Source organism: Alligator mississippiensis, chromosome 3, assembly GCF_030867095.1.
Source record: "Alligator mississippiensis isolate rAllMis1 chromosome 3, rAllMis1, whole genome shotgun sequence".
Classification (NCBI taxonomy): Eukaryota; Metazoa; Chordata; order Crocodylia; family Alligatoridae; genus Alligator; species Alligator mississippiensis.
In genome coordinates this window covers 202,560,583-202,588,525 of record NC_081826.1, presented here as the reverse complement: position 1 = coordinate 202,588,525, position 27,943 = coordinate 202,560,583, and the positions used below count along the sequence as shown (strand labels likewise).

Sequence of the window (27,943 nt, the reverse complement as noted above, 5' to 3'; positions counted from 1 at the left end):
CCAACCTTTTCTCCTTCTTCTGACTACTCCTGCCTTCCAGTTCTACTTGGTTAGAGGGAGCTATATGTGACCCTGCCCTGGGAAGCTTCAAGTTCCACACTAGTTAATTTGTTGCTTGGTTAGAACCCACCTGAACTCCAGACTGGGAAAACTGGAGCTCTAGCCAGTTTATTTTCCTAGAGTGCCCTTATCTGAATGGAAGATTATCTAGTGATAGCTCTTGATTGTTCTCCATTGTTAATGCTATGCTAGTGGGCAGATATGCTGCCTGTACCAGTCGAATGGGAATTAAAAGGCAAAAGTGAAGAAATTTACAATCCAAATGACATTCATAAATCAAAAAAGAGTGGTAGACTGGTATGAACATAAAGAAGCATACACCAGTCCATCACAATAAATTTGAAAATATTTGGGATTTTATTGCAAGTCTTACCATGTTTGTTGTTTATTATTCTTCAACCCAGTTCCTGGAGTTGTGTGATTATTTAAGCATATCAGAAAAGTAAATCTGTGGGCCTTATCATTGCCAAACATAAATAAATAAATAAATAGATAAATAAACCCTGAAGGCTGAAAAAGCAAGAGAGTAATTTAAAAGAACCTAACAGGTTTTTAAAATGTTATTATTTTTAAACCAATCTCATGTTATGTTGGAGCCTGTCTCATTATTTTTGAACATTTAAAGTTAACAATACTGCACTTTAATCCATAAATCTATTTCCTGTAAGGAATTGTTCTGCTTATATAGCAATTAAGGAATCAAATGTGATCTCTTATATGCTATTTGAAAAGACTAGTTTAGTGCTATTGAAAAAAACCTGCAGAAGGAATTGGTCTTGCCCTTGGCGACTGAGAGCCCAACCCTGAAAAGTGCCAAGTATCCTCAACTCGCTTTGAAATTAGTGAGCCCGAAGTTAGCCAATGTTAGTTAAAATGGATGGTGTTCAGCACATCAGAAAGCTGAGCCCTTAGTTGCTAAGGTATACCGTAAAGATTTAACAAAAATATTTTGGGGAATCCATTCAGACATTCAAGAATCCACATTTGTATTTTCAAATCAGTGCATATGTTTATATTGCTGGTGAGCTTGAGATCCATTAAGAACCTGAGCCTCGATATCATAAAATTAGCATAGAAATGTGCATGTGTTAGCATGTATAAAGATGAGAAGTTAAAGTGAATAAGAACAGTGAGGGAAAGCACATCTTTGTCCATCTTTGTTGTTTGGAAAGTAAACTTCTACACTTTGCACTCAGTTAAGATTATTCATCCACTGCTGTTTTATTTTTTTCACATCCAGGAATTGAATATAACAAGCTGCAGTGGTCCTACACTGAGAGGGGACATAATTTTATACCATGCAAGCACCTTTTGCAACAAGCTGACCTCTGTGGATATAAGCTGGACAGGAGCCACTGATTTAGGAATTATTGCTCTGGCAGAAGCTTCTGTAAGGTAAACATTTAAAGAAGATTTTAGAGTAAAGAAGATGTGTTTCTTTTCAAGAAAAGAAATGCTTATTCAGTCTCACGTGGTTAAGCTATACAAATATGTTTCATGCCTGGATCCATTTATTGGCACAAAACAAATTATAAAATTAATTCTATTTATCAGGTTTGATTCCAGCGTCCAACCTCTGTTCAATGTGTAAGTAGGGAAGAGGAATAGGGCTGGAGAGTGACTTCCAGTTTCAGCTCCCTGGTTCTTGGGTTCAGCCACACCCCGGTGAGAATTAGAGTTTCTTCCTAGCAACTCTAAGTTGTGCCACTGATCATGGGAACATAGCTGTAACAGAACCTAGCTCAGTCAGTTTGCTTCCTGTCCCCATCATTTTCCCTCCTGGTATTTATATTGGAGGATGGAGGCAGTATGTACAGAGATTCTCCCAGGAATTAGGGATGTGGACCACCAAGGAGTTCCTCTTAGATAGAAATATTGTGTTAAATGCTTGCTGTAGACTCTTCCTCTGCATTAAGAAGGGTGTTTGTACCCAAAAGCTTACAAAAAACAATTTTTTCCAACTATTTAGTTGGTCTTATAAAAGATACTACATTTACCCAAAGAACCTTGTCTGCCTACATCCATTTTCTAGCTTTTTTATACCTCAAAGTGACAGGAAGGAAATAAAGCAAATGAATCTATGGTTTAACTCATTTCACAGCAGTAGATGCCAAGGATGACTTTTTTAAAGTGTGGAGAAATAACCAGTATTTTACATGTTTCAGCCTCCAGAGCCTTTCTGCAAATGGATGCCAAATTACAGATGATGCTGTAAATGCCTTGATTGAAAAACATGGGAAAAGGTAATTTGCATTCAAGCAATGATCAGTTCGGGGTGCTTATACCATGAGATTCTTTTGGCCTGATAATGGTTAACAGTTGTTTATTTTTTACTACCTGCCCTGGTGTTACAGAATTTATCTTCATTTAAAGAGGGTGAAACATTATAACTAACTAACCCAGTAGAGATATACTAGATATCTCCCTAGGTGAGGCTCAGGTTATACTGGCCATATTTCTTTTGTTTGTATAATTAATTTAAACCCATTCCCCAAAACAGAGTAAGACACAGTAACAAAATACTCCTTTCCCAGTTAACTCTTTATACATTAAAGTATCTATAGATAGATCATTGATTCTTAACTGGGATGCTGCAGTGCTGTAGGGTGCCTTGAATCCTTTCAAAGGTATTGTGGGATGCCTCACAATATTAGCACTGCTAGGTGTGCAAATATGACTCACAAAATAAACCCAGATATTTCAAATAGGAACTTGTAATGTTAAAAACATTCTGACCTGCTGTGGTCTTTCTGGCTAAGTACAGACAATCAAAAAGCCCAAGGCTGAATTGATTCAATTATCGCAGGTTAATCTCAGCTGCATAGATTGAACCAATGAGCAAGTGAATAGACATTCACTTGTGATTCCAGAAATGCAGCCACATGCCTGCAGTGCCCCTGGCCAGAAGCCAGGGGGTGCTAGAGCACACCTCTCTGTTCCACTGGAGCAGACAGCTTTGGCCAAGGCTAGCCTGCCCATTGCGCGAGGTGGGGTTTGTGGGGGAGTGCAAGGCATCCTGGGATGCTGGGGGACTGTGAGTTAACTTGAATCTGGAAGGGATCTGGGACAGAAGTTTAATAAACTGATTTAACCTAAATCAATAAAGTCTGATCCTGCATCTATCCAGGTTTATCTTAATTCAGTTTTGACCACTTTGAAAGTGGTATATCATAGAATCATAGAAGTAGGGTCGGAAGGGACCTTGTAGATCTTCAAGTCCGACCCCCTGCCTGGGCAGGAGGAAAACTGGCTCAAATGACTCCAGCCAGGTAGGCATTGAGTCGCTTCTTAAAGACCCCCGGGGTAGGAGCCAGCACCACTTCCCTTGGAAGTTAGTTCCAGATCCTAGCCACCCTAACTGTGAAGTAGTTCTTACGGATGTCTAATCTAAACCTACTTTCCAACAACTTGTGGCCGTTATTCCTTGTTATCCCGGGGGGGTGCTAGTTGAAACAAGGTCCCCCCAGTGAGTTTATAAATGGCCACAAGGTCCCCCCTCAGCCTTCTCTTGTGAAGGCTGAACAGGTTCAAGTCCAGGAGCCTCTCATTGTAGGGTCTGCTCTGCTGTCCCCGGATCATGCGGGTGGCCCTCCTCCAGACCCTCTCAATGTTGTCCACATCCCTCTTGAAGTGGTGTGCCAGTACTCCAGCTGTGGCCTGACCAGTGTCGCGTAGAGGGGGAGGATCACCTCCTTGGCTCTACTTGAGATGCACCTGTGGATGCACGATAGGGTCCAGTTAGCCCTGCCGCCCGTGACCTTGCATTGTCGGCCCATGTTCATCTTGGAGTCAATGATGACTCCAAGATCCCTTTCTGCCTCCATGCTCTCAAGAAGGGAGTTTCCCCATCTTATAAGTGTGCTGCCGGTTACTACTGCCCAAGTGCAGCACCCTGCACTTGTCCGTATTGAAACGCATCCTGTTTTTGTTAGCCCACCCTTGCAACCTATCCAGGTCTTTCTGCAGTCTTTCCCTCCCTACTAGTGTGCCCACCTCACCCCAAATTTTGGTATCATCAGCAAATTTGAACAAGTTGCTTTTCACCCTGTCGTCCAAATTGCTGATAATGAAATTAAACAGTGCGGGCCCAGGGACCGAGCCCTGGGGGACTCCGTTGCCCACTTCCCCCCAGGTTGAATATGACCCGTCCACCACCACACTCTGAGTACGAACCTTCAGGCAATTTGCAATCCATTTGACTGTATAGGCATCGATGCCACAGTCGCCTAGTTTTTTTAATGAGGATGGGGTGGTCGACAGTGTCAAAGGCCTTGCTGAAGTCCAGAAAGACTACATCCATGGCGACACCTGCATCCAATGCTTTTGTGACCTGATTGTAAAAGGCAGTCAGGTTGGTCTGACATGACCTGCTCTTACTGAAACCGTATATGTGCATTGAACTTCTGTTGTGTTACAGATTTGAACCAGTTTCTGATCACGTATACCAGTTTATGTTGAATTTCTGTCCCTTTGCTCAGGCAGGTTACTTTACTATCTTTCTGTAGTCAGAAACTAGTGAAAACTAAGAGCTGGCATTTTCTGAGGGGTGTCTTAAATCTTAAAAGGTTGAAAACCACTGCCATATATGCTTTGGGTAGAAGTGCCATGTCACTTAACTGATATAGCAATGCCAGCAAGTGTAGACCAATCCACAAGATTGCCAATAAGTGGTAGGTCACATGAGATAAATCAGTGTTGCAGAAGTTTAATCCCCCTAGTATGTACTCACTCCAGTAGGTTATTTTTCTCCTTTGTATTGCTGACTATGCTCGCTGCTAAACAGCTAACATGGATCTTTCACTCTGACTATATTATATATGTCTAAATCACATGGACACAGGAAAGAGGTGGAAAGACTGAATTGCTTTGTTCCTTGTTTTGTACAATTTGAGTTTTTCATACCCAGGAAAGCAACCTTAATTCAAAACTAATTACATATTTTCAGTGAAGGAATATGCATTAAATACCGCAATTAAGGCCTTAGATAACAACAGGTCAAATTCTGTGGAATAAGAAGAGGTAGGAAGATAGGAAGAGAAAGACTTAAGTGTAACAGTAAAAATGAAGTTTGTACAAGTAAAACCACTTCCTAAAAGAATGAGATGTTTTCAGGTATTTTTTATTAATAACTTTCTGAATGCTGCTATTTTGTTAAAAAAGGAAATATCGGGTATAGACTATGCATCTGTTTGAAAGTCACGCTGGGGCAATGCAAACAAGAAGGGTTTCTTTTACATTAGATATTTTGGCAGTAAGGTATAACAACACAGGTGTCACCAAGTGATAAAAGCAAGCATTGGCTGTGGAGCAGCCAAGCAATAAATAAAATAGACCAGGGATATGAATTGTAATATTTTTCCTGCCAAGACAAAGTATCCTACTCAGATAGTCTCACTTGCTTGTCATTGACCTCCTGTTTAATACCTAGAATTATAGAACATGTAAATCTGGCTTTATTGTATTTCTGACATTCCATTTGTTATTGCTAACAAGCATGACACAGAAGATGGTTAGGCCTAGCCAGATGAGACCTACTATTTTTTGTTGTTTCCAATCTGTGGGTAGTTCTAATTCTTCACATATGTTGCTCATGGAAAAAATGAAAATATCATGATGAATAAAGTCAAGGGGGAAGGAGATGTTTATGTAGGTTTCTGCTTAAATGTGTTGAAGCTGAATTTTAGAGAGAAATTTAATTTAACCGGTCAGGAGGCAGGCAATCTAATAATTCAGGCAGCCATTCAATCTTATTCTTTGTGTTTGGTCAAGGAGTTGAATTCTCTGCTGTGCTGAGCAAGGGACCATTTTTTCAGTTTGTTGGGTGGAAAACTAGGAGATTCTCCTTCGTCTACATTCTTCACCCTAACTTTGAGCTGGCTGACTCTTAAAAATGACCTTGGCATAATTTAGAGCAGTCCCATGGCAGCCAACAAGTTCAGTGGCTGATAGAATGCAGTGTGCAAAGTTGCTAGATCTAGGATCCAAAATTGTGTTCTAACTAGAGTATGAATTTGTATAAAGAAAATAATTAGCAAGTCAACTGGTTTCTGTGTTCTACTTACATGCTAAGCTGAGTCTTTAAAGTCAGCCCTAAGTTTGGGATGAGGCAACAATGAATGCTGAAGAAATTATGATTCAGAGATGATTCATCCTTGATGACCATCCTGTATGTGTTGGGAGGGATTAATTTACTTCACACGGCTTGGAGGTGTGGTGAATTCTTGATTGTGCATTGATGGCTAGAATGAAGGGGTAGAGTCATGTCTTCTCCATTTGCTGCACTCTTGTGCACTGGAGACATTGGATAACAGCAGAATCCATCAGAGGGGGGGAAAATAAGTAAAGATTAGAGGCTTAGGAAGCATGATTTATGAGGAAAGGCTGAAAGAACTAGGGTTTAGTCTGGAGAAGAGAAGGCTGAGGTGGGACTAGATAAGTTTTCAAATACCTGAAAGATGACAATAGTGTTCATGGAGATAGACTGTTCTCTATATAGCTATAGAGGATGGACTAGAAACAATGGACTCAGGCTGCAGCAGAGGAAATTTAGTTTGGACATGAAGAGGAACTATCTGACTATGAGGGTAGTCAAACATAATAACAAGGTACCTTGTTGTCACGGCGGGGTCCTGCAGGAGGGCTGTGATCTCCTCAAGGCCCTTTTCCCATGCCAAGTTGGCCCAAGGGCACCCTCAAATTCTCACCCGCCACGTCTTTGAAGATTAAATGTATAGGAGGCTGCCTTATGTCCTCTTGGACACGGGTTGCTCTAGTCTCTGCCCTGTGGACTCCCGGATGCCTTGTGGGTCCTGCTCTGCAATGAGTGCTTCAGGGGCACCCTAGCCTTATGGGCTATGCGTGGCTCCAACCACCCCTTTACCACGCCCCAAGCCTTGCAGCTGGAATAGACGTTGTTTGGTGTGGGTCTACACCTTCTCTCTGGCACTCAAGTTCCCTGCGGCCCTGCCTCTCTCCGCACCCTCTCTCTGGCACTTGGGCTCTCCACGGCCCTGCCTCTCTCCACGCCCTCTCTCTGGTGCTTCTCCACAATGCTGCCCCCTCTCCTGGGGCTTCTCAAGTGCGGTCCCCTTCTCCTGGGGCTCTTAACTGCCCCTTTTCTCTAGGACCTCCTCACAATAACGCCACCCTTTCTCTCCGGGGCCTTTCCCAGTAACTCTGGGGCTTCTCAGCAACTGCCCCCTCTTTGGGGCTGGGGTCTGTGCACCCCAAATGCTATGCCCTCACTGGCACTGGGGTCCCCACACTAGTGTGAGTCCCCTATGAGGCCTCCTCCAACCCCTAACAGCCTCACCCAAACCACCGGTGACAAACAGTAAACAAAAACGCAAGCCCTTGGCTATAACATAAACAGAAGCTGCTTGGCCATAACAACATCCAAGCCTACCGGGGATTCTTCATTTCACAGCAGTGTTAACTGCTGCTCCTGCATTGGCTTCTCCTTTCTCCCATGACAGAGCACTCCTTGGTTGCTGGTAGGGAACTGCCTCTGGCCTCAGCTTCTAGGGTTTATAAGGGGGCCAGGCCCTGCCCCTTTCAATCAGCTGGCTGCTGGCAGGTGTGATCTCTTGCTAGCTCCAGTTGCCCTGGCAACCCCCAGCTGGGCTCCTTAGTCACTGCTAGGGTTCTTTCCCTAGCAGTCTCCCCTCTTTAGGAGCAGGGCACCTAAGTGCTCTGCAACACTTGTGTAATCTCCATCCCTAGACATTTTCTAAGAGCAGGTTAGACAAACACTTGACTGGGATGGTTGAGTGAAGTATGTTCCTGTCTTGACCCAGGGGCTGGACTAGCCCCTTGTGAGGTCCCTCCTGAGCCCACAGTATGATCCTTTGTCTCCAACATGTCCTCCCTGCCTATCACATGCCTCCTGCATAGGAGGTCAGGGGAAGGGCAGTCTGAGAGTAAACAGTCATGTGCACGTGTGTCACCAGGAAGGGATTTATATGTGATTTCCACTCTCTTTATATTAGCTAGAGTATCTATTTCTATATATCTACCAACAGAATATGTACAAAATAGACAGCAGGCTTCTCAACAGTATGGCTTCATCTTGGTCAGGAAGTTCTCTGTAAAACTGAAAGACCTAAGAGAACTGTATTTGTAATAAGGAACAAAATAAGAAGATAATAAAATATACAGAGTTTAACATTTATTAATTATTTTATTGAAAATAGCACATCTTATCAAGAAGAAAACAATCACATTTGTATTAAAGAAAGGTGAATTTTCCCTAACTTTGGAAGAAGAAAATCCATATTAGTTATTGCCTGTGTATTTCTGTTATTCAGCATGATCTCATACAACATATAGTTGTATTTTTTTTAGATTCAGCTAATCTTTGTTCCATTAAGAGGAACATTGATTATCTGTTGAACTGTAATTACCATACAGGAAGCATTTTGATTAAAGACGCTCTTCTGTTGTTCATTAGGTAGGACTCAATGTTCAGTGCAATTTTTTTTAGGGACTCTACTTAAGGATGAAGCTGGGACTGTCTGGGACATGCTTTTGCACTGGTATTCTAATTTGTATTGATTTACTTAATGCTATCATTCAAATACATCTTTAGCATTCTGCTTCTTTCACTTCAATAATCTGTACTGAGGAAAGAAAGGTTTCTCTTTAAATGAAGGACCCCTTCCTATTACATTTTTATATATATAAAAAAAGTATTTGTATTCAACAGCAAAAGGTAAAAAATATTTTATTTCTTTAAACTAACTGCAGTGGTTTTCTGGCATTTTAAAAAAAGTTTGTCTTAAATGACTGCACTTACCTTGCATGACACAATATTACTGCAGAGTTCAGGAGTGAAAATTGCCCTTAGCTTACTCTGTTGACTTCCGTGAAGTTAATACCCCATTATAATATGGCTGAATTGGACCCAAGAGATTCAATTCTGATCCTGCCTACACTGGTCCCCTGGTATATCTCCTCTGTCATCTTTGGTGTTTACTTTTAATTTACAATGTTTTAAATTGTATCAGGATTAGGTTTGGGATTGATTTCTTTTCTAATTTGCATCAGTCTGAAACCTTTGGGTGCATCCAGATGAGACCGCATATGTCTTTTGCTGCATCTCAAAGCAGTTTGAGATGCAGTAAGAGGCACACTGGGAACAAAAAACATTCCTATTAGCAGTATGGGCTCAAAATTCAATACTTGGATATCCAGGTAGCAACTCCCCCCGCGCCCCCCTCCCCCCCCATGAAAAAAAAGCAGGGCAGGGCATGGTCCAGGACCAGGTCCTGAGGCAACCAGAGGCTTGGGTCCTCCAAAGAGATGCTCTGGTAGTCAACCAGAGCATCTCTATGCCTGCCCCTTGCCCTGATGCTGCAGCATGCTACCTGCCCATGCAGGGCAAACAGTAATACAGGCTGCAGTGACCTGGACCCAGGCTCCATTCCTGGTAAGTGGGGTGGGGGCTTTGAAGGTGCAGGAAACCATGGGGGGGGGGGCAGCTCAGGAGGGGTGGGTCCCCTGCCTGCTGCCCACGGGGCTCATATGCCCCCTCACACGGCATCAGCCCCCCTGCATGGCCCACAGCTCACCCACAGCAGTAGCAACCATCAGGGAGCTCCGGGCCTCCTGGCACAGCCTTCCCATGTGGCGTGGGGCAGTGCAGCTCAGCTTTGGCCGCCTGGCACCCAGCTCCTGAACCACCCTCCCCCCACAGTCCCCTCACACCCACAGTTCCCCCATGATCCTCCAACACCTACCCACACACCCCATGCCCCTGCTTCCCTCCACACCTCCCTCCTGCAAACCCCCCCATCCCCTCCATCACACACTTATTGTGCCCAGCTGCCAGGCAGGATGAGGCCTGCTGGGAGGAGTTGTGGCTGCAGGGGCAGCTGTCCCCATATTCTAGTTAGTGAAGGGATCAGGGGAAGCTCTAACTATTCTATGATAAGAAAACCAAAAGCAAACATCAAAATATATAAATATTTAGAATTTATTTTATTATGATGATAGAGACACTCCAAGCATTCCAAAATGCTTTAACATTGTAAATATAGCAGTAAAACATTGCCCAACTGATTTCTTTCTCTCTCTCTCTCTCTATATATATACATATATATATATATAATGGTGTTTTGTTTTAATTGTGGAAGAACATGGATTTTGGGGTATTTTAAAGAGTGAATTTGGGATCTTTTTATTAGAGATTTTGCAGTTTTTAAATAGGGAACACCAGGATTCCTGCTAGTGAGACAAGTGGCAGGTAGCAGGCAGAGAAGCCTGCTAGGGCTGGCACCTGGGACCCAGCTGGAGGTGGCTGACCTCTTGGCCAGTTAGGGCCAGGAGGACATTCTTTGACAGTTCAAAGCAGGCCACCACACCTGAGAACATCTTCTGGGCAATCGCTGCCCAGATGGCAGTAGTGCACGCAAAGGCCAACTGGCAAGCCACAGCCTGCTGGCAGCTGGCCCAGAGATGCAGATGCCTCTGCTGCGGCCAGGCAGTCCCCATCTGGGTCTGGCAGGTGTGCAGCCTTGTGGCCACATGCTGTCGCAGGTGGCAGCAGGTCATTGCCAGGCAGCAGCCCCCACTGCCAGACTGTTGCAGTGAGTAGAGGGTGCAGGGAACTCTAGGTTAGGGCTGCTTCTGCAGTCCAGCCGGCACAAGGGGTAGTGTCCCCAGATACCAATTGGCCAGGCTCCAGTAGTTCCTGAGAGCAAGCAGCCCTGAGCTACTTGCCAGGGTAGGTTTTTATACTGCTGGGACCAGGACAGGTGCTGGCCCCAGCCTCTAGCTCCCCCTGACTGCAGATCTGGGAGGAGCTTGGCAAGGTTATTTTGCCCTTAGAGGGAGGGGCGGAGTTTAATCTTCAGCTAATTTTAATCTTTTCACAATTGAATTGGATCAGGGACAATAGAGCCTAATCTTCAGATCACTCTCCTTCCCTTTCCTGCTCAGGCGAAAACAGCCAACTCAGCTGTAGCTTTTACCTGAGCAGGAAAAGGATTGTGAATTAATAGAAGAGTAGGAAGATGGATAGAACCATGTGACCATAACTCTGGAAAGATACTTTTTTATTTCATTTTGCCTTCCCAAAAAACAAGGCATGTGTGTTATTTGGGAGCCTGTGATAAGTGAGAAAATAAGGGATTATCTATCTATCTATCTATCTATCTATCTATCTATCTATCTATCTATCTATCTATCTATGCACCCAGCTCCTGAACAGCCCTCCCCCCCACAGTCCCCTCACACCCACAGTACCCCCATGTAGTAGATAGATAGATAGATAGATAGATAGATAGATAGATAGATAATCCCTTATTTTCTCACTTATCACAGGCTCCCTGTGGCATTGATGCCTACATGGTCATAACAGAAAAGATGTTGAATGACTGAGTTTCAGCTTGAGGCCAGACTTTCTCAATATATTGCAAATCATATAATATTTTGCAGATGTAAAGACTAAATTACATCTTTATTTCTGTATATACATAGCATAGAGTCTCAGGAATGTTTTTCTGTGATACTGAAGGTTGAGTTTTCATGTTTTATCCCTAAATAAGAATAGTATAGTGGCTGAATTGTGTCTTGATTTGTTCCATGGATTCCCAGTGATGCTAATATATGCTAGTACTTCTGCAGCAGGCACATGCTTATCGTGACCAGCCTATCCGTCCTGTCACAACCTATTAGTCATAAAATGGGATTACACAGTCAAACAGGCTCACACGCCATAATGTCTACCTTTTTAAGGTTCAGCGACAGCCAGGACCGTATCATTGTAGATACAGGGGAAGCTAGGGAGAGGAGAGAAGAGGTCAGCTGACTCAACCTCTTTGAAAATTCCTGTAATACACAGAGACCCGTTCCCCACCCAAAACAAAATCTCTGAGCCTGCCTCTGCCCTCAAAAAACTTATGATAGATTTGAACAAAATATTAAATATATAGCTAAATACTAACTAGATATTTGTTAAAGGGAACATTTACATTAGGTAGAATTGTACAGGTCCTATTATCAACAGGAGATTGACTTGATTTCTGTTAATAAACAATTAAAATACAACATAATTTTTATCTTTTAAATTATTTCAATTAATAGCCAAAGGTGATTTAGAGATCAAAGATACTAATATATGGGTTTTTTATTTCTATTAATTTGTTCTTAATGGTGAATCGTTAAAACAAGTTAGTTTCTGTTGTATTGCCAAAGCTAACAATGAAAATCATTTAATGCACATAATACCCACAACTCCTACCCTAAGGAGGACAAATGTAGGATTAATTCCATGGACTTTAGTGAGTTATTAAATACTTGACACAGGTATGAGGTCAGAATCATAGTCCATAGAAGATAGAAAATTGAAACAGCCTAGAGTCAGACTGGTTTCAGTGATGGTTGTATTAATGATATTGGGCTCACATTCTTTGTAATTTCATCTGTCCTCTACCAGACTCAGTAAAATAGAAGTCTTTGGTTGCCATGCTCTAACTGCGAAAAGCCTGAGTTCCATAGCTGAAGAGTGTCCAAATCTGCAGACACTGAACATTGGCAGAGTCCCAGAGGTTACTCATGTCTGTCTCTCAAACATAGTGAAGCACCTGAAAAAGTTATCTGTACTCAACGTAACTGGGCTCAGTGTGGTAAGACCGTTTTGACTTATCATTGTTCTCTTATTTATTGTAAAACTACTAGAAGCAGATTGATTTGTGTCTGGTATATTCATTAATAATTATATGCCAAAATGAGCAATGTTATCTGTTCTTTTCTAAAAAAAGTAAAATTATTAAAGCATGGTGACATTGATATAAAATTGATATAGTTAGCTGCAAGATACACAAGTAACTAATTTTCTTTATTAAATATAATACAAAACTAATTGCACTTGATAAGAGTAATATAGAATAGTGTCAAATACCAGTCTGAATATCTAGCTGAAATATAGAATGGACTGATCTTTGTTTTTGTAGTGTCTCAAAAGCCTCCCTAATTCTGGACCACAGTAAATAGTCCCAGCAGGGGATTGTTGACAACACTGCACCCATAAAACTGAAGTCTGTTTGCTAAGACCTACATTAGCTAATACAGTAGTGTCTGCACACGCTGTTTCCCCACACTAATTTAGGATGTATACAGACATTTGCCGCACCATATCTACATTCATTTGGCTTATTTTAAGTCATAACATAGATCAGGAGTGGTGTGTACAACTTTTCACCAGTGCTGTGATAATTGAACATACATATAGGCCAGTTGGGGGAGAGAGGTAAGGGGGAGGAGAGGGGCAGGGAAGGAAGGAAGGGCACAGCCCAGGGGCTAGGCCTAGTGGCCTGGGCTTTATCAGCCCCAGGGCTGCACTCTGAATGTGTACATTTGATAGCTCAGGTTAACCTGTTTTTGATCTAAGTTAGTTCTTCTCCTCAGGTGAACTAACTTAGATAGAGCCTGCCATTTTTTTAATCCAATTTAACCCCTTTAAATGCCTGAACTGATGGACATTTAGATCAACCTAGTTAGGTCAGTCTAAATGTAATAGCTATACATAACCCTAGGAATGATGACAAGTAGATGTCTGGATCTATGGATTATATAGATAACAATCTGCTGTTCCAAGCTTCCTTCTTTCCTTGTTCTGTGGCAGACAGTGGATACTTCCTTAAAGTTTGGCATGATTCAACCCTATCAAAAAAGAAATAATTTTCAGTGCTAGGTTATATGAAAGATGATGGAGACTTTCCTAGTAGATTATTGAAGTATTTCATAATAGTTGAACATAGGCATAAGAAGAGCAAAAACAGTATATTCTGCAAGGGACTAACCTAAAAAACATTGTCCAACCTCTCTTACATTCATATGCTGAGAACCACAACACTTCCATTGTCAGCACACCTTCTTTCATAAAATAACAGGCCCTAAAATGGCAGGTCTTCTTGAGAGTTCACAGAATCATTACATGTCACTGCACATGGATATATTTAAATAGTGACCAGCATAGAGCAGAAGGTCGAGGAAGGGCAAAGTTTGATTAGCAGGTGTTAATGTTAGTTGTCATAAATGGCCAAATATAAGAATTAAGCAAATAAAGCAGATTAAAACATGAGTTGGAAGAACTTACATTAAAAAAAAGATCTTTCACCATGGGGAAGAAGCTATCAGTCTCCACAGACAAGATTGGCTCCTGGTGCATGCATGCTAAGGAGCTTTTCTTCCCCACTGAATACTTAAATGATAACAAATGTTTTATGGTTTACTGTTTTTTATTTGTTTCTCTACTCATATATCTTTGCTGGGGAATAGATATGGTGGAAGGACAGCAGTTAAGAGTTTTTACCAGGAGAGGCAGGGAGTTCAGTTTGGAAGGACTGAGAAAAAGAGGGAAGATGAAGGTGATTATATCATTATGTGTAACCACCAGATAGGTGGGATACAATGCATAAGCACTGTGCATGTACTAATAGAACTAGAAGGAGGTGTGCTTTGTGTCAGTTTCAAACACTGTACTCATACACTGCATCTCCTTTTCATGTCCTTGGTCTAGTTAGACTATAAGGGCATCTATACACTTGCAATGAGGCTGCTCTGAAGCACTGTAATTACAGCGCATTGAAGCAGACTCGATAATTGAGTCTGCTGGAGTATGGTAGTTACCATTCTCCACTAGATTCCAGCATCATGTGTATCAGCATCCCCATGATAAAAAATGTCAGTGGGGGCGCTTTAACTAAAGCTTTAAAGACCTTTAGTTAAAGCACCCCCGCTGCCATTTTTCAGCATGGGGACGTCGTTCTAATTAAAGCGCCCCCCTCCTCCCCATTCTTGGAGCACATGTATAAACATCCTAAGGTCTTCAAGAAGTAGGGACACTGTCTTCCTAGATGTCTGCAGCATGTAACATATTTTGGAAAATAATGTAATTTGAATTACTAATAAATAAATAAATCTGTTGTCTTATAGATAATTTTTATTAGCACTGTATTCTGTATTTTGGTGATCATCAGATATTTCTGGTAAGTCTTTTGGCTGATAACTGCCCACATGTGAAGTAAGACTTTGGTGTTTTTTTTTCTCCTCTGTGTGATGCACTCTAGGTGAGAGATTGCGTTGTCCACTTTATTGTGACACAGTGTCCTAAGTTGGAGTCTCTGATTCTCAGCTCCTGCTCACAAGTGACAGATCTAAGCCTAGTGGAAATTAGCACCTACCTGCAAACAATCAGGTACAAATCTGAACATTGTAAGGAAGCTTTGTAAATATATCTGAACTGCAAGGTTACAGGTTTCCATCAGTGAAAATTAAATCATAACTCATTGGTATCACAGCTTTGTTTGGTTAGTTCACAGAAAATGTAGCAATGGTGCTGTATGGGCACATACTGTTATTGCCCTAAATCAGTGTTGTACACATGAGTCCTGCAAGTGGTTAAATTGGGCCCAGGAGGCTTTTTGGCATGGCATCAGAACCCAGGGGATGAATTCTGCCACTACTCCCTTCCTCTCCCTCCCAACGTGCCCACTGCTGAATTTGAGGTCTTTGATTCCATGGGTGAATAAAATCAGCGGCACGAGGGAAATGGGGGCAGGTAGAAACTATATTTATCACCTGGGTTTTGGAGCTATCCTAACATAGTGGCTTCAGCATCTGTGCTGACCTGCTTCTACTCTACTGCTGCAGGTGGGTTATTTCTACATACACATACAGTGAATGATTCTGGTGTATAGAAAACCATGGGCACTTCCATTCCCATTCTGTAAGACTTCTGAGTCACAGGAGGAGTAACCTCTTATAATGAAAGGTAAAAAAATCACAACTGTGCAAGCAAAATATTGCATTGATCACTATGCAAGATACTCAACTTTTGACACAATGCTACAAAGTGATTTGCTCTCAGAGTTGATAACATTTCTGAATGCTTGAATTGGTAGACAGTTATGATAGTCACCCAAATCCAAGAAGACTTCAAATTTAAGATGATCCACCCAATAATTAGACTCTATACACGGGAAGTGTATAAATTTATGATTTTCCATGTATAGAATCAAATTATTGGAGGGTCATCTTAAATTTGTCACCCTCACTCACTGCAGTGGGGCAAGCAGGAGCAGAGGGGCAGATAGTGGGGGGTTGGGTGGCAGCTATGGGGCAGTAAAGTGGCCAGACCCTTTCCCCTTGTCCCCCCTGCTGCCTTTCCCATTTCCCCCACCATTTCCTGGCCTCCCTGGTACCTTCCTCCCAAGTGCCTGCCCCCCCTGGTACCTATACCTGCCTTGTGGTGCCTGCACCCCTTGGCATCTCTTCCCCCTGAAGTGTCTATAATCCTTGGCACCTTCCCCCACTGCCACATGCCCTCCATGTAACCACCTGTACCTCCCCATGGTGCACTGGATTCATCATGCAGGGGGTGAAGGTTGTCCATGGGCCAAAGCGGCCTATGTGCTGGCCCCATGCCACTGATCCAGCCTATGGGGTCAGATAGGTTTGACAACCCTGCATTAGAAGAATAGTATTTTCCAGGCTGCTACAGACCAATTAAAAATTTAGGACGCATAGATACTGTATATATCTATTAGTCTACAAAAATGCTTAATGACAATGGGGTTGAAATACAAGAATATATTCCTATAGTCACTTAAAAATAAAAAAGGTTTCATGGCACTATTTTGATATGGCAAATTGGCATAAAATGATTTCTAATATAGTACATATATTCTGATGCAAAGCATGCCTTGGTAATTATTCCATATGGTTAGCTCCTAATTGGTCAGTTGGTACCCATTAAGCCAAAACATGGTTGAAAGTTTTATTATGCTTCCTTGGTGAAATATTTCTCAAATGAATGCTATCAGGGTTTTACCTTATAGCACAAGAATAATATTCATGAGCTGTTGAGGCATGAAAAATCACAAGAAAAGCTGGGTAACTCTTGCACTTAGAATGCAAATGAGGTAGCAAACTTCTACTGTAGTTAAAGTATGACTAGTGTTGCCAACTCAAGAATTTTTTTTACTGATAATCTGAAAGCTTTTAACTGATCACCAAACTTGTTTTTATTAACGTATGTTTATATTGACATATGTTTTACATAATATAAATATAACCTTGCTGCCAGGCCCTGGACAGCAGGAACAAAAGCGAGATTCAAATTAAGGGGTTTAACACTAACCATAGTTAAAAAGTTTGATTGTCAGTAAAATAGTTACAGATGGTCATTGAAAAAGAAAGTCTTGGTTTGGCAACCAAGTTATAATAATAATAGTAATAATGGTTTTGGACACTTCTACCCCCACCCTAGGGGTTTCAGAATATGAAATGAATCACGTAACCCTTACACCCTAAGACTTACACCTTGATACCCATATAACTATACCACACACCTTGCTGTCCTTCTTGGCTCCCCCCAGCCTTACTGCCACCAGCCCAACTTCCTTCATCCTGGCATGAATCCTCCACCCGCCACATCCCTCCCCATCTCCTCCTCCTCTCTCCTAGCTCTCTCCTAGCTGCATTGATCCTATCCTTGTCCTGCCTAGAGCTACACAGCCCTACCTACCTGTAACATGAGCAGTGTTACAGGTAGCTAATGCGGTGCAGCAGCAGCCGCCCCTGGATGGGGAAGAGGTGGGGCTTCTGAGGCTCCTGTGGGCCCCAGTGCCCTGACAGGGCTCCCTGAAAGGTGCTGTGCTCCCACTTAAACACCAGGAATGCTGCCCTGCTCTGTCTGTCCATTAACACTTTACATCCAGCTTTGTTCAAAGGACAGATCTTTAATTAAGCTTTGGGTTGCTTAGTGTTTTACAGATGGCTCCATTTTTTATGGACTTCACAGACACGTGTTTTCAGGTTTTTAATTTTTATAGACTGTCTATAAATGTAGAGACAGCTGGTAGCCCTGCTTAAAACACTCAGTGGTACATAATTCATTTCATATTCTGGGAATAATTATACTTCCCTTGCAAAAAGAATGTATAAAACAAAGTGTATGGGACAAAGAGGAGGTGAATGCATGAACTACTTTGGTACTACAGAGGGCAACTGTCTTCTTGCAATAAGGAATGCCTTTTAATTAATAACCCTTTCCTTTTCTTTTACCTTCACCCTTCTGGAGAGGGAAATAAAAGAGATATTAGCAATTTTATTTTTTTTAAATTGTTTTCTAAATTTGCTACCTTTTTATGCTCTGTGGTGTAACCTCTGTATTTGTTTTGAAAAAGCAATACATAAATTATTTAATCTCAGTATATCAACCCTGAAAACAAACTGCTTCATGACCTTACATTATGCTGTACCTATTGGACAATCTTTGGCAGTAATCTTTTGTTCTGAGCTTACAGATATCTTGATGTTAGCAGCTGTAAAAAGGTGACAGATATAGGAGTTCAGGCTTTGGCAGGGAGCTGCCACCAGCTTTATTATCTTGATCTGAGTTCAACAGGAACAAGCAAGAGAGGGTAAGATACTTGTCAGAAGTGTCTGATTCAAATACTTGATATTTTCTTTCTCATTTCATTTTCCTACTGTGAGTTTCTTTTATACAATGAACTGATTAAAATTATTTGTTTATAGAACTTGTGCTGAAACAAACACAAGCTATCTGAGCAATCCTTCTGTTTAAAGAATACACATATGTCCAGTACAGTGGACCTATGTTAATCATATATTGCCATTGTTACTGCATTTGTGGTATTCTTTATTTTAAATTGTAGGGAATACCAAAAAGCTATTGGTAAGATAAAAGCTATATCATGGTTTGGCAAATGTGAAAGCAGTAATGTCAGTTGATGTGCAGAGATGTATAGGCATTTGTATAACAATAAGGATAAAATATTCATACATTAATGAGAAGGTATCCTTGTTACCAGTAAAGAATGGCTGAAAATGGATGACTAGAAAATATGTTTTGATTAATTTTTAAAGCGATTTCCATAGTATTGTTTTATTGAGAAATATAAGGTACTAAAACCTAGATGTGCACATCTGCAGCATGCACATGGCCAGGAATGCAGCCTGGCAGCTTGGAGAGCAGCATCTGGTGGGTAAGTCTGTGGGGGGAAGGGGCATGTGGGGGCACAGATAGAGACCCCAACGGTGAGGGAAGAAGTGGGGCTGGGGCAGGGGCAGGTGCTGCCCAGCTGGGGTGAGGCAGGGCGCAGGACAGAGCTGTGGACAGCTCATCTGGGGGTGCAGGGGGGTGAGGTGGGGGGGTGGCTCCTGCCACTGTACACCCCCTGGGGGAGGCATGGGAGACACATTCCTCCTGGATTTGTGTGCAGAGTGAGGGTGGGCTGCTGCTCTGGCTCGGGGCCAGAGGCTGTGCTAACATCTTGGCAGTGAGGCTGGGCTGGGGCTGTGCGTGAGGCAGGCAGGGGTGGGGCAGGCAGTGCTGGCACTGAGAGGGAGGCTATAGGGGAAGCTATGGCAAATTTGGGGTGGCTGTAGCCCCCCTGTAGCCTCCCTCCCAGTGCTGCCAGCACCTGCCCTGCCCAAGCACAGCCCCAGCTCAGCCCCCAGCAGGAAGAGGCTGGCACAGCCCCCAGCCCTGAGCCCACAGTAGCAACCTTCTTTTACCCTGCATACAAATTCAGAGGGCATATGCCCGCCATACCTCCCCCAGGATTCACACAGTGGCAAGAGCCACTCCCCATCCTTACCTTCCCAAACCCCTCTGGATGAGCCACCCAAAACTGCATCCCATGCCCCGCCCCACCCTTGCTGTGCAGCACCTGGCCCTGACCCAGCCCCACTTCTTCCCTCATCATGGAGGCTTCCCTCTGCCCACCCCCATGCCCTTTCCCTGCAACAGACTTACCAGTTGGAGGCTGCTTTCCAAGCTTCTGGGCTGCATATCAGCAATCGGATTGGTATTGGCCAATATGGCTGCTTAATTAATCTGCCATCAGTATCGGCCCCAAAAAATCTTTATCGCTGCATCTCTACTAAAACCCTAGCTGCCACATATTATCTTGCTAAAATTCTTTGCATACTAAATATATGTGTGTTTATAATGGATAGAATTTAATCAAAATATTTTGTATTCATTCATAGTCATTTTATATTCTTCTCATAGGATAGATAAAGATCTATATGTAAAAAATGTAGATTCAAATGCACATTGTAAATTCCTTTCTAGACATTTAGGTACAGCATGTTTCTCATGTTTCTTCCTGGAAAGCTATTGGTAAAATTGTCTCAATCTTCTGCTCTTTTCATTTTTAAAAAATACCTGTAGTATGATTAATTCTAACTTTTACTCAGTGAATTATCATATCTCATTCCAGAAACATTGTAGTGAGATTTTGCACATGAAATTGGTGGAATAAACAACTTTTCATATAATTTTATTCATAAGCAAAATGTTCAAGTGAGCAGCTGAAAACTAAAAGTGTGACTTATTAGATAATGCCAATCATTCTTCTTCCTACAGTTATTGTCCTGAAGAAGACAGGTTTATGCATATGTTGACTTTGCAGTAGACACATATAGGTGTTAATTTAAGTGTAGCCAGATGCACATGCTTGGTTTAATTTCTTACACAGACAGAATTATTTCTTGGAATTCATTATATATCATTCTTTTGGTGGGAAATTCATCCATGCTGAATGGATCACCTTTTGTTTGAGTGTCACTAAACATAGAGATAGTGATATACAGCATGAGAAGATGCATGTATTCTGAGGGCCTGGATAGAGAACATGTTTTCAGAGGTATAACTGAGCAATAACATAGTGTAATGCCCTACACTGGATTGGGTAATTTCTTCCAGTCCAGTATAGAATTATCTTGGAACGACTTAGGGATACAATTACACTTGTATAAGCTGCAATGATGTAGGTGTTGTCTGACTATAGTGTATCCCGAGGAAGCCAGTCATTGAAGGCAAATTCTCCCCTGCCACTTAATGCAGGGTGCAGCTACCCTGGAATAACCGCAGCTCTCCAAACTGCTGGGTAACCACAGCTACCCTGGGATAACCACAAGTTTGTCTATTGCAGATCTTGGAACAATTTATATTGGTGTACACAATCTGTTTAAGTTACACTGGTCTAAATCTTCTGTCTGTAGAGGGCATAAAATACTTTTTCCATAATTCACATTGAGAGTTCATTACATGAATTATACATAAGTAATATAAGCTATGATAAATTAAAGTCTATATCATAGTTCTACAAATGTGAAGGAAGTAATGTCAGTTGCAGTGCAAAGATGTGTATTTACACACACACAAACACTGAATTAAGTGCAGATAAGTTTCAGTGAACATTTCTACTGCTATTTCACTGAACTTCTATTTTAGAATGTGACAGGGGTTGTCTCGAGGCCGGTCACAATGTTGGCCCACCCACCTGTCTAGGGCAGTCTGCTGCTCTGACTCTCCCGCCACACTTTTGTTGCAATTAAAAGTTGTTTCTAGGCAAGAGGCTACCCCTTTAATGCCCTAATTCTAAGGGTGTAATACATGGCTCCAACCTCCTCTTTACCATAGCCCATGCCTCTCAGGTATTATACTAGTGTTGTCATCTCTGTGTGCCCCTCTGGTGCTGGGCCCTCTGGCCCCTTTGTCTCTGTGCCCCTCCCCAATTGTGTGCTTCTCCCTCTAGGCACTAATGAGGCCACCACTTCCCCTGTAACCTCATTCCAAACCATGGCTACAAACAATAACACAAACATAAGCCCCTGGGCTACAACACAACAATAACAAGGGAGACTGTGTTCTGCCCCTTTAAGAAGGCAAAACTTCCACCCTAGGACAGTGTGTCTCCTACCCCTGGGTACCTGGTAGGCTCCTGGAGCCTTTAGTCCTTATATGGGAGCAAAGAAGGCAACCCAGCATCACTGGGTAACTCTCTAAGGCTGGGCTCCTTCCCTTGGTAGACTCCAGAGAGCGTGTGAACCCTGCCAATTCCACCCCTGAGCTTATACATCCCTAGGGCCCTGCCTCCTACTGGTCATCTGACCACCTGCAGGTACTGGCCAATTACCCCATTAGGCTATTGCTCAGGCAACCTGCAGCTGTGGAACTCTGCCTAGCCTGTAGGGCTCTGTGGCCAGGCTGCTTCTGCCCTTAAAGGAGCAGGCACATTTTAGTGGGTAAGACTGAATTTTTTTTGAAAACAGAACAGAATTTTTTAATGATTTTCTTTAAAGCTGAGGCTGAAGTTTGAACTTCAGAACTTCCTAAGTTTTATTGGGAAATAGATATTAAATAAGCCTTTTGATTCATCTTTAGAAAACAGTGTTAATTGCTTGTTGCACATTTCCACTAAATGTTTGACCAGAAATTTTTTAACCCAGGGAAAATACAGCTCTCCTCAATATGCTAAGAATTCAGGAGACTATCATGTCAAAACGTACATGTGAAGTGCACTTTCATGCCTGAATTCAAAACTCATTTGCTTAGACATAGTTTTGAACTGATAAGTATACCTTTTAGGTATTCCCCCACAATTGTAAGGGATTTTAATTTTGGTTTGCCCTCTGAAGAGAATGTGCGTGAAATAAGATTCTGAGTCATGCCTTGTATATAAAATAGCTTGGCTTGAGCATAAGGTGATGTTTCCTGGAGTGATCCTTAGTCTTGAAGTTTGATGACAATGGTCTGTTCTGCTCTTATTTAACAGTTCTGTGGGTGCTTTTCTGATTCTTAGGCTCACTTTATATTTATTCTTCTTTCCTTCCTTACCTATGATTGACTCAGTTTTAGGGTGCTGTTTTGAGGCAGTGATTGTTATCTCCCTCTACTTATTGTTTTAGGAAGTTGGAGAAGTCCTGCCAGAAATTTTCTTATTCATATGGTGGTGTTTTGATGTTAAGTTGTTCCTGGGTAGCTTCTCTTCCATTTTAATTGATTGGTTCCTACAAAATTGTTTTTGCGAGCCTGTCAGTCTGGACATGTGGTCAGAACACTCCAAGTTCCAACTTTTTACTGTTGCTAGAAGAGGCTCATGGGAGCTGATTATTGTTGTAATTGAATCTGTAATACAGTTGATAGCTTAGTATGCTGTATATGACAGCTGTAGAATTTTTTGAGACAGCTGAATACAAAAGATTGAATTCTACAATCTGTTGTGACTGTTAAAATCCAGGTTTCATGTCTGTATAGGACTGGTGAAAACACAATCATTCCAAGAAATGTTATTTATTATTTCATTTATTTATTTCTGATAATTTAGCAATGTACTTAGACTGGGGACTATTGTATAGATTGTTGATATCCCCATGGGCTCTTTTGGCAGCTGGGAAATGTTATGACATATGTAATGAGCTCAGATCAGTATCCAGGTCCCAGCCAGTTCTAACTGGACAATCAGGGCAACTCAGCCCCTAAGATGGCAGACAACAGGCACAACCTGTTAAAGCAAGGGTGGGTAAAATGCGGCCCGCAGGCCAGATACAGCTCGCCAGGCCATTCTATCCAGCCCGTGGGGCCTCTAAAAATTTAGAAAATTAATATTTATCTGCACCTGTCTGCCTGTCATGTGGCCCTCAATGGCTTGCCAGAACTCAGTAAGCAGCCCTTTGCCCGAAATAATTGCCCATCCCTGCATAAAACCTTTAAAAGCTGTTCCCAGCCAGTAGTGTCCTGTTTGGGGAAATACTTTGGTACTTTCTTCTGACTCCTCTGTTCTTCTATGACTTACTTACTGGGGCTCTGGCCATGACTTTGGCTCTGACTCCTGGCATATCCCAACTTTGGCACCAACTCCTGACTCTCTGTGGACCTGGTCTCTGGACTTTGCCCAAATACCAGGTGACCTTTCCCACTTCCCACACCCTGGTTACTTACTAGACTGGTTACCTGGACATTCTCTTTTCCCCAATTGGTTGGGTCACTACATCATGATTGGGAACCTGGATGGTATTTTATTTACTATGTGAGCCCAATGCTATCCAAAGTGTAATCTAATCCTCTGAATATAATTATAAAATGTGTATTGAAGTTTTGTTCTTTAAACACTAACGTATGAGTTATATTATCTGGCTAACTTAAGGGACAGCTTTTATGGTATGTAGTTCGTCATAAAAATAAATTGCTTTAGTGGCCAGTCCAGTCACAAGAAAAACTATCCTCACTTCGAAGAGTTAGTTGTAAAAGGGCTACCCTGCCCTGCCTTCTTCCTGACTTCAGAATAACAGAGCTAACATTCTGTATTCCCCTTCTGGAAATCTTTCAGAAGATAGACATTTGAAGATGTACAGCTATCGCAGAATAACATATACTGGCTGAATGTAAAGTATTACTCAGACCTCAAAGGTTTGAATTAGTTTACATATCAGGTATCTGTGTAGTGAATCTGAGAGGAAATTTTGTCCATGGTGCTAAATGTTTCATTGTGAAAGGATGGTTAAGACAGTGAGGGACTCAGGAAATGTATAAATTGTGGTGAAGGGAGTGGAAAATGAAAGTGCTTTGATAGCTAGCATGTGACTGGCTCAACTTATTTTGCCTGTATATATTTTTCTCCAGTATCAAAATACCAGCACGATAAATACTATGTAAATATGGTTGCGTTAGGCAGAAATATGCCTGATAGCATATGATTGTCATGAATATTAGAATGCAATAGGCTCATACTGAGGAGAATGGAGCAGAGGAGAGTTAAGGGAAGCTAATTTGCAGTTGTACAATGGACATAACCCCAACTAGGCAAAGTCAAAGATTAACTATAGATAATACACCTGATTTGAGCCTACAAGAGGCAAAGACCCATTCATTATAACCAGTGGCCCGTTTACATTTGTATTTGTTCTTTCTAAATGAAGTCTAACCTCCTCCTTGCTACCTTGTATATCTTGTGCATCAGTCAAAAATCAACTCCGGTTCTCTGGAATGTACCACACATCATTTTTTGAAGTAGTGATGTTCCAGTGGAATGCTGGCACTTCAGAGTAATTCTTCTGCACTCTGCTTCAGTTTCACTATAGTTGATTAAATACAAAGCAAATCTAAATAATTTGACAGCTATTGAAGCTACTCATTATAAGTATCATACACAAGTATACTCCATATTTTTGTTACTTGTAAAGGCTTGATGTACTGTTCTTCTCCTTTGTATGCTTTCTCAGTGTCATCAGTTTAGGATAGTTAAATATTATTTGGGTGCAATGCTGAAGGATAGGTTAACTTGATGACAGACAGCTGGCACAGATTTTTTTAGAAGAGGTGAAAATGTATGTGTAAAAGCAAACAAACAAACACATGCTTGTGAGTGCAAATGCATGTGGAATGTGAGTGTGTTTGCTTGTTCTCTTTTAGCCAATAATGTCAAAGATTTTATAATTGCTTTTGAGTGATTTTGCTTGCTGAGACTGTTAGTGGCAGAGGTATTTCTCTTTACTATGCATTGGTAATATTAAGTTTGACTTTATTAAAAGTCAACTGTTAGGGCATGACCAAAACCCATTTTAATAGAGAGAGAGAGTGTATCTCATGGGCATTTTTCTCTCCCATTCCTAATTATACAGAGCTCCCTCCACCCTCCATTCACAATGATACAGATATCTATAGGCAACCACCTACACTTTTCCCAGAGCCTGACAAAGGGAATTTGATCCTGAAAGCTTGCAGAAAAGGACAATTTTCTTGCCATTTTCCAAATGGTTTAATAAAAGGTATCATTTTGGAACCAAGAGTTCTAGTTTTTTGTATGTCTTATAGGCAACTATTAAACCTTATTTGGAAAAGTAGAATCAGAATTTTGTTCATATACACTGAAAGAAGCTGAAAATGGCTTGGCATCTGGAAACCAGCAGTGGAAGCAGCAACATGTTATTGCCTACTTTGCGACACTTGTGGGTCTACAGTTTGGGAACCTTTGGCTAAAGGACCTGGTTGTCATAAGGAAGTGACCCTGGAATTTCTGAGTCTTTCAACTCTAAGCAGTTTGGTTTGGTTATGAAATGAGTTTGCCTGTGGGCTATGTGGTTGACATAATGTAGGTAGGCTACGGACTAAGAAAATCCCCAACTTACCACTGTATTTAACACTGTATTTACCACTCTACCTTTTTCCTCCTTGCTTTTAAAAACACTATTTTGGGTAATATGCAAAAGCTCAATCACCTATAGCTTCTAAGATACTTTTAGAAAAGGAAATGTGAAAAATGTAAGTACTTTAACCAAAATATTGTTAATATTTATGCTTAGTGCCTGTTTAATTCTTTGATCTTAGAGAAAATGGGGCAAAGAGAAATGTCACTGAAGGTATGAAGCCCTCTAGACCAAGGAGGCAGAGTACCCTCACTCCAACTGCATAATGAAGTGGTTTTCAAACTTTTTAGACTCAAGATATCTCTCAGCAAATACGGAGAGTATCTCATAGATGTTTCTCTTCCCCATTCCTCATATAGAGCTGCTCTCTCCTTCCATTCACAATGATACATCTTCCTTTAGGCAACTGTAACACCTTATTTGGAAAAGTAGAACCAGAATTTTGTTTACATACTGTTAGCTTCTTTCAGTGTGATTTGGCAGCTGGAAACCAGGAGTGGAACCAGCAACATGTTCTTACCCACTGCTGACACTCAACCCTGATTTTTGACCATGGAAAAATAATAGAGCTATTCTGCTGTTGCAAAGAAATCAGAAAGACCACCGCAGGTCAGCATGTTTTTGAAACTGTGCATTCTTATTTGAAACTTCTGGGTTTATTTTGTGGATCATGCATGAGTGTTTGAACACCTGATTATACCCTTGAAAAGATCTCATGGCACCCCATAGCACCTGGTTGAGAGTTACTGGCCTAAAACAAAAAGTTTTTGCTTTTTGTTTATAAACTTCAGTTCTTCTGTAGAACAACCCTTTTTACTATCTAGTTATCATTACCAAGGGAGCCCATGTTATATGATATTATTTCTTCTTGTGTTATGATGTGGAAGGTCAAATATTCTCTTTTATTCATGATCTAAGGGTGCAAATCATCAAATCCATTTAAAATAATAGGGGAGGAAATTGGGCTCCAGATACATGCTTCTTTGATTGTGACTGGTTTGCGAGTAACTGGGTGCATTTACATGTGTACTTTACTGCAGAGCTAATTAGCTCCACAATAAAGTGCCACCATCTATGCGTGCACCCTCATTAGGGCACAGTAAACTAATTAACCATGCTATAGGATAGTACTGTCTGGGACAAGTACTATCCTACAGCAGAGTAGTTATGTGCAGCAAAATGCACATGTATACAGTGATGGGACTGGCTAGGGCATGACGGTGCTACAGCAGGTTGAGCCTCTACAGCAAGCTGAGCCAGGTCGGAGTAGCCTCAGGCTGGCAGGCTGACCCCCAGATCTCCCTGCTAGACTACTCCACCCTGGCTCAGCATGCTGCCATCTCAGGTACACATGTAAATGCAGTGCCCAGGAGCAATAAACTCTGGTGTGCAATGTACCGGAGTTTATTGCTATGTGTTAATCGTACATGTAGATGCACCCATTGAAGGAAAAATCTAGGCACAGATGATAACCTATTTAGTATCTGTATGGGTCTCAGCACCCATTACAGAAGAGGAAGAAAAAGGACAAACTCTTTTGTCATGATGGAATGATGTAGAGAAATAGTTTTGAGATGATGCCTGTGGTTTTTTGTTACTCTGAGGCCAATGCCTTAGGAGTCCAGATCGCAGATGAGCATTAGGCTCGGTAACAATACAGCTTACTTCAACCAAGGATTTTTTCCCTGATCAACTCTTTATTGATATTTATTTTTTTCTCAAGCTGACTTTTGATTAAACATTCTTTTATTGCATTTCAATTAGAAACCTCAGAGAAAATAATAGAAATTAAGCATGTGTGTGTAGACACATGCACACAGTGGGGGCATTTCAGTTTTTAATAACTGGAGATATGTAAGTCATATTGGTACCATCAATATTAGTTTTCTATTCAATAACAATAATACCCGCCTCCCCC

At 41.6% G+C, this 27,943-nt stretch overlaps 1 protein-coding gene across 1 annotated transcript in view; it reads left to right on the top strand.

Moving 5' to 3' along the window:
• The window catches only part of LOC102558997 (F-box/LRR-repeat protein 20-like), an 88,520-nt gene that overhangs the window by 36,098 nt on the left and 24,479 nt on the right, over window positions 1-27,943 (top strand). The window contains exons 5-9 of the mRNA XM_019477979.2: window positions 1,301-1,455; window positions 2,226-2,303; window positions 12,497-12,686; window positions 15,132-15,259; window positions 18,372-18,488. Coding sequence (XP_019333524.2) covers window positions 1,301-1,455; window positions 2,226-2,303; window positions 12,497-12,686; window positions 15,132-15,259; window positions 18,372-18,488 — 668 coding nt within the window. The remainder of the gene's footprint in view (window positions 1-1,300; window positions 1,456-2,225; window positions 2,304-12,496; window positions 12,687-15,131; window positions 15,260-18,371; window positions 18,489-27,943) is intronic.